Source organism: Betta splendens, chromosome 14 (assembly GCF_900634795.4).
Source record: "Betta splendens chromosome 14, fBetSpl5.4, whole genome shotgun sequence".
NCBI classification, from domain to species: Eukaryota; Metazoa; Chordata; class Actinopteri; order Anabantiformes; family Osphronemidae; genus Betta; species Betta splendens.
Genome location: NC_040894.2, coordinates 4408438 through 4419268, shown reverse-complemented (window position 1 = coordinate 4419268; position 10831 = coordinate 4408438). Strand labels below are relative to the sequence as shown.

At 47.6% G+C, this 10831-nt stretch overlaps 2 protein-coding genes across 4 annotated transcripts; both read right to left on the bottom strand.

The window, feature by feature from the left end:
• Window positions 1-20: 20 nt before the first annotated feature.
• On the bottom strand, window positions 21-2558 carry LOC114869809 (protein ABHD15). Of its 2 annotated transcripts, none has more exons than XM_029174324.2 (3): window positions 1270-2558; window positions 905-1134; window positions 21-817 (listed from the first exon to the last, which is right to left on the bottom strand). In XM_029174324.2, the coding sequence occupies exons 1-3, from the start codon at window positions 1978-1980 to the stop codon at window positions 142-144; spliced, it is 1617 nt and encodes a 538-aa protein (XP_029030157.1). In that variant the 5' UTR covers window positions 1981-2558; the 3' UTR covers window positions 21-141. The 2 variants fall into 2 exon arrangements, with proteins under 2 accessions (XP_029030157.1, XP_040929790.1); XM_041073856.2 differs by having other exon boundaries at window positions 583-722.
• A 121-nt stretch (window positions 2559-2679) lies between these two features.
• Window positions 2680-10621, bottom strand: coro6 (coronin 6). Of its 2 annotated transcripts, none has more exons than XM_029174325.3 (11): window positions 10069-10621; window positions 8781-8980; window positions 7717-7839; window positions 6587-6716; window positions 6322-6500; window positions 6019-6138; window positions 5841-5945; window positions 5588-5733; window positions 5127-5184; window positions 3673-3900; window positions 2680-3459 (listed from the first exon to the last, which is right to left on the bottom strand). In XM_029174325.3, exons 2-11 carry the CDS (start codon window positions 8976-8978, stop codon window positions 3322-3324), a joined length of 1425 nt encoding a protein of 474 aa, XP_029030158.1. In that variant the 5' UTR covers window positions 8979-8980; window positions 10069-10621; the 3' UTR covers window positions 2680-3321. The 2 variants fall into 2 exon arrangements, with proteins under 2 accessions (XP_029030158.1, XP_029030160.1); XM_029174327.3 differs by having other exon boundaries at window positions 2680-3335; window positions 10069-10602.
• Window positions 10622-10831: the final 210 nt, after the last annotated feature.

Below are 10831 nucleotides of genomic sequence, written 5' to 3'. Positions count from 1 at the left end.
AAAAGACACTGGGAGCCATGTTGATTTAAAACATTTCTTTACTCAATTGAATTTGTTTGTCTGCTTTCTATTCAGATTTTTTTTTCCAGTTTCTTTTGAAAGGCATCATCATCATCATCATCATCTGCCTTCTCTCCCATCTCAGCGTGTGTACGACCTCCTCCAGGTGAAGCTTCCATCCTTCGCGTCCACACTGCTCCGTTCAGGCACCTGTGTCCGTTGTCTCCTCATCAAGGTGGTTCTTCTCCTGCGGGGAGGCGCTGCATGGCTGGTCCTGTTCCTCTGCTCCGTTTGGTCACACCCCTCTAGAGCCCAGCTGTCTTCTCTTTTTAGGAAATCAGCCACTGCTTTAAAATACTCCAGAACTACAACGTGGCTCCAACAACCTTCCTTTACCTCCTGCATCTCTTCTTGGGCCTCTACTGTAAAGCCACAGTGTCCTCCTCTGTCAGTCAGCACCAGAAGGAAGAATGGATTGCTCTGGAAAAGGGAAAGCGGCAAAGTGGATGCAGGCGGGAGGAGAGGGTCATCACGGCTGCAGATGCAGAGCACTGGGACGGCCACCTCATCTGCGTCTCTCAGGGGTTCGTTCCTGTCCCAGTAGGTCTCCCAGTCCTTAGCTGGGTGGCTCCTCTCTCCCAGTGTCCAGGAATGTGACCCTGATCTTAGGCCGTAGTTCACAGAACTCACTGGAGGCCTGGACGCACTCTGCTGAATCTGGGCTGAAGAGCAAAACAGAGTTTCCTCAAAGTCTTTGAGAGAAGAACATCTGAGGGCCCGATCCACGTCCAGGACGCCTCTGAAGGTACTTTCGTATCTTATGCCAGAGCCGTGCAAGAACACATTTCAAGATTAGATTCTATTACTGTTGTTTTAACTAATATTTTGATTGAATCTCTCTCACCTACTGAGCTGCACTTTCCGGCGAAACAGCGCCACCCAGTGGTAAATGGGGGGAACGGCTGCTTCAAACCACACTTGACCCAGAAGCACCGGGGAGATGGCTGCAGCCGCTGTCAGGGCTGTGCTCGAACCACACTCGCCCAGGTAGGAAAGAAGGATCCCTGAGCCTGAGCCCTCACTCACTGCAACCAGGGAGGAGGAAGGGTGGCGGCTGTGAATATACTGCACTGCCTTGGGGTGAAAAAGCACATCTGCCTGACCAGTCTGAAGCATAACAGCATTGCTTGTTCTTAATTGTGTGTCCTCTTTATTCATTTGGAGGAAAGATACACTCATCTCACTTCAGTTTTTTTTTTCTTTCTCTACCTGCTCGAGATCAGAGGGGTCTCCAAACTCCGTCAGCCGGGCTGTGGTCAGTGGACACCCTGCTGTGCCTCGATGGTGAAGCACCACCACAAAGAAGCCCTGGTGTGTGGCTTGAAGGCACAGCAGCTTCAGGTGGGAGCTCATCCCTCCCCAAAGCTGAGGGATGAGGAGGAGGACAGGAGGTGAGCGGGTGAAGCAGCCAAGCGCCTTCCCATCCGACTGGTGCTCCTTCTTCCCCTCCCCCCTCCTCCATCCAACAGCCCAGTCTAGAGCCACAATCCCCCCGTCTCGCAGTAACAGCTGATCTCTAGTGAACTGCAACGAGTCATCGACCTGTCCACACATGAGGCTGCACAGGGTCTGGAGGTGGGGGTCTCCCCTGGGCCAGGTGGCTAGCTGTGGCCTCGCCAAAGAACCACATTTCTGGAGTAGATATTTAGCCAGTGCGGTGGGTTTGCAGATGAGCCTGGGTTCATGTGAGGTCTGATCGTCCGTCTTTATCGACCCAGCTTCCTCCGTCAGTGTTGTTGTCCTCCTGTTTGTTGGCAGCCTCAGGATCAGGCAAATAATGACCCAGAGACTATATCCTCCAGCCCTGACCGCCTCCCGTGTCCAGCACTGTACTGCAGGCCACCGGAGAGCCAGACACAGGACGAGTGGCAGCAGTGATGGGAGCAAACACAGCAGCGACTCTAATAGAAACGATGCCATGAGTAAATCCAGGACATGTAGTTTTCCATATAATCCAGCGTTTTCTCTGGGAACCCTTGGATTAATTTCCTTAGTGACCTCCGACCCCCATATTTTCCTGTTGGTAACACTAATCTTCTGCAGTTTGTCAGTAGGTAAGTGTTGTAACTAACTACATGGGGAGCCGCTGTGTTCCCTTCAGCTGCTGCTGCTCCTCCTCCTCACGCCCTTTCTCCTGCTTCTATAAATGATTTACCACACTGATAGAAATAGAGCAAACACAGACCACAATTTTTTGCCACTAATGTTAATATAATTATAGTGCTTGACCCTATATACCCTGTCTTTGTTTCCATTGCATTATACCCAAAATGTAAATCATAAAACAGCACAGTGTGCATATTCACCTGCATCGGCTTATTTAATCTTGTTATTTTTTTACTTTATTAGACTGAAGGCTGAGTACTGGTTGTGCTTAGTCCTCCTTTACACAACTCCCAGGATGCCAAGTGATTTCACGTCCATGCAGCAAGAACAAATAGGCCTGACATTATATTTACTGGGAGCCTGAAGTGTAAGGTAAGAACCACTCTGAGCAGTTTACTGTATGTCTGAACCCTTCAAATGATCTGTGAACAACTGTCCAACAGTAAAATTTAGTAGCTCCCTTTGTTTCATGCCAGAATAATGTTGGCCCCTTGTAACAAGATAGAAAAGTCAGAATTTTAAAAAACATGTTTTTATTGTTTTATCATAATAGATCCATCCACAACTTTTTTCACATTTTGCTACAAGTTTGTTTTTATGTTGTTGTTTTTTGGCTATTTACATTTTCAAATGTTTTTTTATTTATTGGACTTAACTGGTCAGGGATCATCTGACATGTTGAGATGCATGCTTACTTCATGTCTATGTTTTATGTGTATGTTACTGTGTGTCTGGGAGAGCTTGTAATTGCAGTAATGACAAATAGAGAGTCTTTTCCTCACTTCTGATATTTGCTGTTTCAATTCCTTACATGTCTGTGTGTAGTGTTGACTTTCTTCTCACTGACGACTTGCATATCTGTTTACCCTACAGCCTCTTTGCTCCACTTTGGCACTGGGCCACTGTAAATGGTGAGTATAACAAGAGACGTTTTACAGTAGCATTAAGGGCAGAATATTTCAAACTAGCTCCTTGTGAAAACAAGGAGAGAAATGCTTTTCTATAAACCTCAGAACAGTTCTTCACACGGTAGGTTTATGAGCGCATCAGGCAGTGCCATTGGTGTATTGGGAAAGCTTATTCTCCAAGTCACAGATCCTCTGCTCCTGAGACAAAACCGTGGCCTTCAGGTTCTGAATCTCCTCCAGCAACCTCTCAAGCAGCTGAGGCTGGAAACGAGTAGAGGTGGAGAGAAGGGAGTAAAGAGAATGAAAGATGAAAGGAAATTAAAGATGAAAAATAGGTCAAAGACAGTGAACAACTAGACGAAATGAAACAAAACAAAGCAGGGAACTTTGGAAGTAGTAGTGGGCAGGCACAAATAGAAGAGAGAAACAGAGAGGCTGATGTTATTAGGATTAAAGGAGCATTCAGATTACAAACTACTGCACTTTATAGTGAACTTACTAAAGAACATTAAATGCAGCAGAATCAACCCAGCCATAATAATATACCGTGCATCTAATGTGCTTCACAGACAGGTCAATCTGGTGGTAAAGGATTCACCGGCAGGGTGTTGGTTTCCAAGGTGGACATGCTGCGACGCGTGGTGGGTCTGGAGTCCAGCACATTCTTCTTTGCCACTTTGAGCTCTCGGCTCTTTGGCGGCACATAGCCCTCCCTCATGGACACCAAAATGGGATCCTCGTCTCGGCCGTCCAGCCACTCCTCCGGCTCCATGGCAGGTTCAGGCCCTGCTGTGTCTGGGTACAGGTCATCCTGGAAGAGGTCCGACTGTGCCAAAGAATGGGGAAAGACAAAGAGGAGCAAATTTTGAAGTGGCATCAAAACCTCTTCTAGTAGAGGAAATTAGAAGAAAAGGAAAAGTAATAGTATGTGGTGAAAAACAATAGTATGTGATAACAAAAGTGTCATAGTATGTGAAGTAAAAAATTGTCCTAGCTTATTTTGTAATATACTGTAAAGGAAAAGTCATAGTATACGATGAAAAAAGCATCATAGTATATAGTATGTGGTGGAAAGTGTCATAGTATAGCATGAGACAACAAAGGTGTCATAGTATAGTATGTGGTGAAAAAAGTATTATAATATAGAATGTGACAACAAAAGTGTCATAGTACAGTATGTGGTGAAAACAGTGTAATAGTATCTCTTTGTAATAAAGAAAAGTTATAGTATGTGGTGAAAATAGTGTAATACTATATTTTCGTGATAAAAAAGGTCAGAGTTTAATATGTCATAAACAAAATGTCATAGTATAGTATGTGGTGGAAAAAGTGTCATAGTATGTGATGAAAAAGGTGTCATAGTACAGTATGGTGACGAAAAAATTGTCATGGTATAGTATGTAGTGAAAAAAGTGTCATAATATAGTATGTGACAACAAAAGTGTCATAGTACAATATGTGGTGAAAACAGTGTAATAATATAGTATGTGGTGAAAAAATCATAATATAGTAGGTGACAACAAAAGTGTTATAGTACAGTATGTGGTAAAAACAGTGTAATAGTATCTCTTTGTAATAAAAAAGAAAAGTTATAGTATGTGGTGAAAAAAGGGTCATAGTATAGCATGTGGTGAAAATAGTGTAATACTATATTTTCGTGATAAAAAAAGGTCAGAGTATAATATGTCATAAACAAAATGTCATAGTATAGTATGTGGTGGAAAAGGTGTCATAGTATAGTAGGTGACAACAAAAGTGTCATAGTAAAGTATGTGATAAAAATAGGGTCATAGTATATTTCGTAATAAAAAGGAAAGGCCATAGTATAGTGTCATAGTACAGTACAGTATGTGGTGGAAAAAGTGTCATAGAATAGCATGTGGTGAAAATAGTGTAATAGTATATTTTCGTAAAAAAAGAAAGGTCAGAGTATAATATGCTATAAACAAAATGTCATAGTATTGTATGTGGTGAATTAGTGTCATAGTATATTTTGTAATAAAAAGGAAAAGTGAAAGGGTGTTGCTTTAATGATGCATCAGCAGGTCTTACTTTTCTGGGCACCGTCATTGTGATGGGTTCACACTTCTTGTCGTGCAGCTTGTACAACCTAAGAGTTGAATCAAAGACAATAGAGGAAAACCACTGAGAACAGGATCAGTGATTAAACTAGTGAAGCAAAAACCTTACAGAACCATAAACTCCACATGTAGACTTGTGCTGGACCGTCTAATGAGCCTGTCTACGTAGCTCATACGTAGCTAATTAGCACATACTGGCCACTTTATTAGGAACACCTGTCCAGTCTAATACATTAATGAATGTATATGTTGATGCAGCTTATTAATACTTTGATTTGTTGCTTGTTCTTTCTTGTATCGTTCTGGTTCAGTGACTAATATTTTAAAATATTTCAATGCATCAGTCCTAACTCTGAATTATGATCCATCAAATCTACTCTCACTTGAGGATGCAGCATTCAAAGCTCCGTTGCTGCAGACTCATGGTCTCACCTTGCGATCTCACATTTGCTGACGTCCACTCCCCTCTTGGGCATGAAGCCCATCCCCCTCTGGGGCTCCTTGCTGCTGAAGGTGTTGAGGTAGTGGACGTACGGCGGCTCCTCTGTGATCTCAAAGTACCGGACGCTGCTGTCTCCCTGCGCAGGCGTGAACACACACACACACACACACACACACACAGGATACATCAGCACACGCGCGATGCGGTCGTCATGACGACAGATCTGCGCCGGCGCCCCTGTACCTTTCCACACAGGTAGACCATATTTGCATCTGCATCATAATACGGTAGCAACACACCATTGCTTGTGTCCAACTCCAGCAGCGCAATAGGCTCTTCAAAATTTGTCTGGGGAATAAACAAAACATTATAGAACGTGTGGTAGACGTATATATACATCACTCCAGATGTGGGACCATACCGGATCCCAAAGTCCGAGCTCCCTCTGACTCATTCTGGTGAAGCCTGTGGTGAAGATGTTTCCATCTCTGGTGAAGATGGCTCTCATTGGCCGGATCCCCTCGTGTGGAGCCAGTCGTTCCTGTTGATCGGCAGGAACAGGTGTTCTGTGAGTCATGCGTTCACCCACTGTCTGATCACAATCTATTCTCTATCTGTGACATCGATGAGTGAAGCCCTGCTGCTGTCGCCTGCTCTGGCCTTATGAAATAAACTGAAGGTATTTAGCAGCTTTTACTCGGTGTGCATTCTTTCACTCGCTCACCGCCACCACCTCCCTCTTGCGGGGGTCGCACACGCGCAGACGCCGGTCTTTACAGGTGGTGCAGAACAAGCTGCCGTTTCTGTTCCAGCTGATGCTGTAGATGAGGTCCGGGTGGTCGTCCATGGAGAGGAGGGGCTCGCCAGTGCCCACGTTCCAGATGATTATCAGGTTATCACTGCCTAGTGAGGTCAGAGCGACATGCACGTGGAAACCAAATATGCTTCATCTGCAGAGCACAGAGTTGGGAGGTGACCGGTCTTTTTACCCGCAGTGAGTAGGATGTTGCGTGCGGTCGGGTGCCAGCTGACGATGCCAACGCGTTTGGAGTGTCCCTCCAGGACGACGATGGGGTCGGAGAGCGGGCGGGTCAGCGTGTGATCTGGAATCTGCCACACCTAGAGTGGAGAGAGAGAGAGCAGGGATTAGGGAGAGAATATCGCCATGGCAACGGATGCAAATGAATCCTTACACACCACAGTGTCATTTACTGGCAATGCTGCTGGGAGTGGCTTGTAGCGAGTGACAAACGTGTCCAGATGTGGTAGAGGACAGATGTGCTACCATAGATCTGCATCTGTAGCTCAGTCAAACGCCGCCACAGATTTACGACGTGGCTCCGTCGTGTTAAATGAGTCATCAAACTCCTGGCCACTAGTGACATCTACAACTGTCCACAGCACCAGCCTGGATCACAGAATGTGCTCCAGCACTCGTTTGTATTAGTCAGTGGATATATCCGAATTCTCAAATCAAACATTATCACCTTCAGCAGCAGGAATTTAGTGCACGAGGGGCAGTGTTTTATGTGCAGTAATTGCACCTAATAAACCTGCTGAATCAGATTAATCAAGAAACGTAGGTGATCTTAAAGGAGGAAATGGCACTGAGGTATTTGTCTGAGTGATGAGCTGCTCCACTGACACACAGTCCACAGCATGGATCTGGTTCTTGCTTCTGTTTTTAGATGATCATTTTTAGAATTGTTATAACCGCCAGTATTTCCTAGCAAGTCACATTAAACTGATCCCTTCATACAAACCTGTCCAGTGATAATAGTGGGTATTTGTATGAAAAGAAATGTGGGAATTCAGAAACAAAACCCATCGGTGCTTCTGTCTTTTCATGCACTTGAAAGATTATGAACCGGCTCTTTAACAGTACAGTCACACACAACCTTCTAAAAGTCCCAGCAGGTCGCACACAGGAACCAGTCGATGACTAAAAACGTCTGCAGCGAGGGAGGCGGACACAGGTAGAAACACTCATCCACTTTACTGGAACAGGACGCTCCGCCTCCCTCCGGCGACCGCTATGACTCCTGTCTGAGTCACAACAACAAACTCCTCCACATGCACTCGCGAGCCTTGTCTCCCACTCAGGATGCGCTGTGATCACCATGGCAGTGCAGTCCTCGGAGCAGCTGGCCAGGACGTTGTCGTCATGGGGGCACCAGTCGATGTCGAGCACGGGTCCAGAGTGTCCAATCACCAGCGGGTAGTTCTTGTCCACGCGGCCCATCTGCAACACACAGCAGCGGTGACGCACGAGGCAGCTGAAGATGTGCGTGTGCGGAAGGCTCAGTAAAGACAAGGAGGAGGTTCGGAGCTGGAGCTGAAATGTGTATGAAAAAACTTAAAGAAAGGCTTCATTTAGTTCTGTTAGTTCTGTCTGAAAACTAAAATCCAGTACATTGCTCCCTCAGCGCGCGCGCACACACACACACACACACACACACACACACACACACACACACACACACACACACACACACACACACACACACCCCGCCACAACACACCCACACACACACCCACCATATAACGGAACACAACACGTTTTATTAATATCTGCTCATACGATCTTTTAAATTTGATTTTTTCTGTTACCCAGCTAGCACATGGAGGATGGGGCTTGTTGCTGTTTATTAATAGCTCGTCTGTCCACCGTGACTCCAGCATATTATCGCGGCTCCAAAAACACCAGTATTCCACTGCGACTCCTTGCTCTTGGCCTCTAATTAACACGACTGCGCTGTGCATGAACTCTGTAAACCCAGGACCACTTCTAAACTTCTAAAAGCGGACGCTCGCTCCACTGTCTGCAGTTATTAGCAGGGTTCTAGCAGCTGATTGGATGTGAAAATGAACCTGTAGTATTAACAATGTCCTCCTCAAAGTGTCTACGTGACAACATGGAGACATCAATACATCACATGCTCAAAGAAGGAATCAAACAAAGGCAAACTGAAAAAATCAACTGTAGATGATGATTTGTAAAGAAATGACTTCTGTGACCTTCAAGCTGCTGACATCATAAGCAACAAAGCCTGTTCAGCACAGTGACATCAAACCTTAGAATAACTGGGATCATAATTATGAATAATAAAGGCAAATGTTTCCATCCAGTCTGATTAGTATTGTTGTAGTTCAGTGCCAGACGTCCCCTCTGACCTCACTGACCTTAGACAGGGGCAGGACCAGGAACGCTCCTCCTCCACTGGATTCCACGATGACGGCCAGGAACTTCGGGTTGACGGCGCAGAAGGAGCTGTCCCACGTCACCTTGGACACACGGATGTCATCGTAGCCCTGCTCAGTCTTGACCGCCTGGCCAAAAACGTGGCGGAACTTGCTCTGCCGCACGATGCTGCGACTCATGGCTGCCGATGGAGAAGACACGAGAGAGGGGTCACCAGTCAAACACGGGCATTAGCATTAGCATTAGCATTAGCTCAGTGTTTTCAGTTGTCCTGTGGGTTTTCAGGCCAAAGGAACTGTGATCCTCCCAATTAGAGGGGACATCCCATAACAGACGCCGATATTGATCGTCAATTGTCCCACACACATGTGACGGCCAAAGAAGAAACACTCATCGGTGAAGCTGGAAATCGCCTGCTAAGACGCTGCCTCACACGAGGCTCAGACTAAGAGGCCAAATGGAGACGCGGGCCTTCATCCATCGGTCCCCGGAGACGGGAGGCGACGCAGCACAGTCACCTGCTGCTGGTGCAGTGGATGCTCCCGAACTCACCCCGACGGCTCTAACCCCACGGTTTCCACGGTAACCGCTCATCACACCTCAAGCGATGACACCTGACCTTCGCACATTACATCCACCCTGAGACAGACGGCGGAAGCGTACGAATGAGGAGAAACGAACTCCGGCTGCTCGAGCTGAAGTGTGTTTCTTTCTACCGGTGATAAATAGCGACACAAAGCCTTCGAACTAGCTGGAGTAACTGTGAAGGCTCCCACCTCTGCCCAGGGGGATGAGGTGGCCCTCTGTGGCGCATGGCACGGGTCTGGACAGAGCCAAAGAATGACACTACCACTTTCCTAATATAGACATGACAAACGGCGCTGTCCCGCCCGGGTCCGCCGCTCCTCCCACCGCCTGCCTGCTCCGAAATAGGCCCAGAATGCAGCCAACGCGCTCCGTGCGCCGCGCTCCATGAGCGACCTGTCAATTTAAACAGGCGAGCGCGCACAGCCTCCACAAACACACATAAACACAGTAATATAGGTTGTCAGGATGCGTGAGGGGCGGAGGGGGGTTAAAAGTAGCCCGACAGCTGCCACGTCCCACTCATGATCGGCTCCGTCCACGGGGGGACAATGTGGGACACGGGCCGGGAGTCTCGGGGCTCCAGAGGCCGGGACGCGCGCACGCGTCTCCGGCGGCGCCGCTCAGCTCACTGCAGCACCGGCGCCGACCCGTTACCGAAAGCCCGAGCGCAAGTCAGCTCACCTCAGGTTTCAGGGAGCCCCCTCTTCCCCGCACGACGCTCTGCTTCACAACCCCCTCCGGCCGCCGCCGCTGCTGCTGGTTTTAGTCCCGTGCGTGAGATTTCCCGCACCGCGGTCCGGCTCCGTGGGTTCGGTGCGGACCTGCCGAGAAGACGCGCTGGACAGCTGCGTGACGCTCCTCGAAAGGGAGAGAGAGGAGAGAGTCCCGGGGCAGCGCAGCGAGAGAGGAGGGCGACGGTGGGAGGGTGCGGGGACGGTGCCGTCTATTTTGGAACGGGCTCTGTCAGTGCAGGGAAACGTGGCGCGCGCCTGTCACAAGGGGCCCGCGCGTGCCCGAGGGCCACCACTGGAGGACTCGGACTCAGGGACGGGGACGGGCAACCACACAGGAGCCCGTTGGGTTGACTCTCACTTCACTATGTCTGGAGCCGCTGCTCATATAGATCAGACTAGGTTTGATCTATCTCCTGTGTATATAATGCTCACAGACGCAGCTGGACTCTGGATCAGGAAGCAGGTCAAGAGTTTTATTAAATCCCCCACAGATCTCTGCAGCAGAACGAGACAAAGAGGAGGAAGTCAGGAATTCATTTACTGCAGCCTCTGGAATATATTTCTAATTCTGATTTTAAGCTGCTGCTTGTGACTTTATCAGCCTCAGAGATGAACTGAAAGGTTTGAGCAATAACACAAAACTCCAACCAAACAATAACGGCTTGTGTGAAAATGCACATAAACTATAGCTCACATTGTTTTAACAATGG

Excerpts from the sequence above, each read along its gene's own strand:
- LOC114869809 (XM_029174324.2), bottom strand. The coding sequence starts at position 1,980 with ATGGCATCGTTTCTATTAGAGTCGCTGCTGTGTTTGCTCCCATCACTG. Across the intron at positions 1,135-1,269 it reads ACCCCTCTGATCTCGAGCAG|GCAGTGCAGTATATTCACAG; the intron begins GTAGAGAAAGAA and ends TTTCACCCCAAG. Across the intron at positions 818-904 it reads CGGAAAGTGCAGCTCAGTAG|ATACGAAAGTACCTTCAGAG; the intron begins GTGAGAGAGATT and ends CTCTGGCATAAG.
- coro6 (XM_029174325.3), bottom strand. The coding sequence starts at position 8,978 with ATGAGTCGCAGCATCGTGCGGCAGAGCAAGTTCCGCCACGTTTTTGGC. Across the intron at positions 5,946-6,018 it reads AGCTCGGACTTTGGGATCCG|ACAAATTTTGAAGAGCCTAT; the intron begins GTATGGTCCCAC and ends TTTATTCCCCAG. Across the intron at positions 5,734-5,840 it reads TGGTCTACCTGTGTGGAAAG|GGAGACAGCAGCGTCCGGTA; the intron begins GTACAGGGGCGC and ends ACGCCTGCGCAG.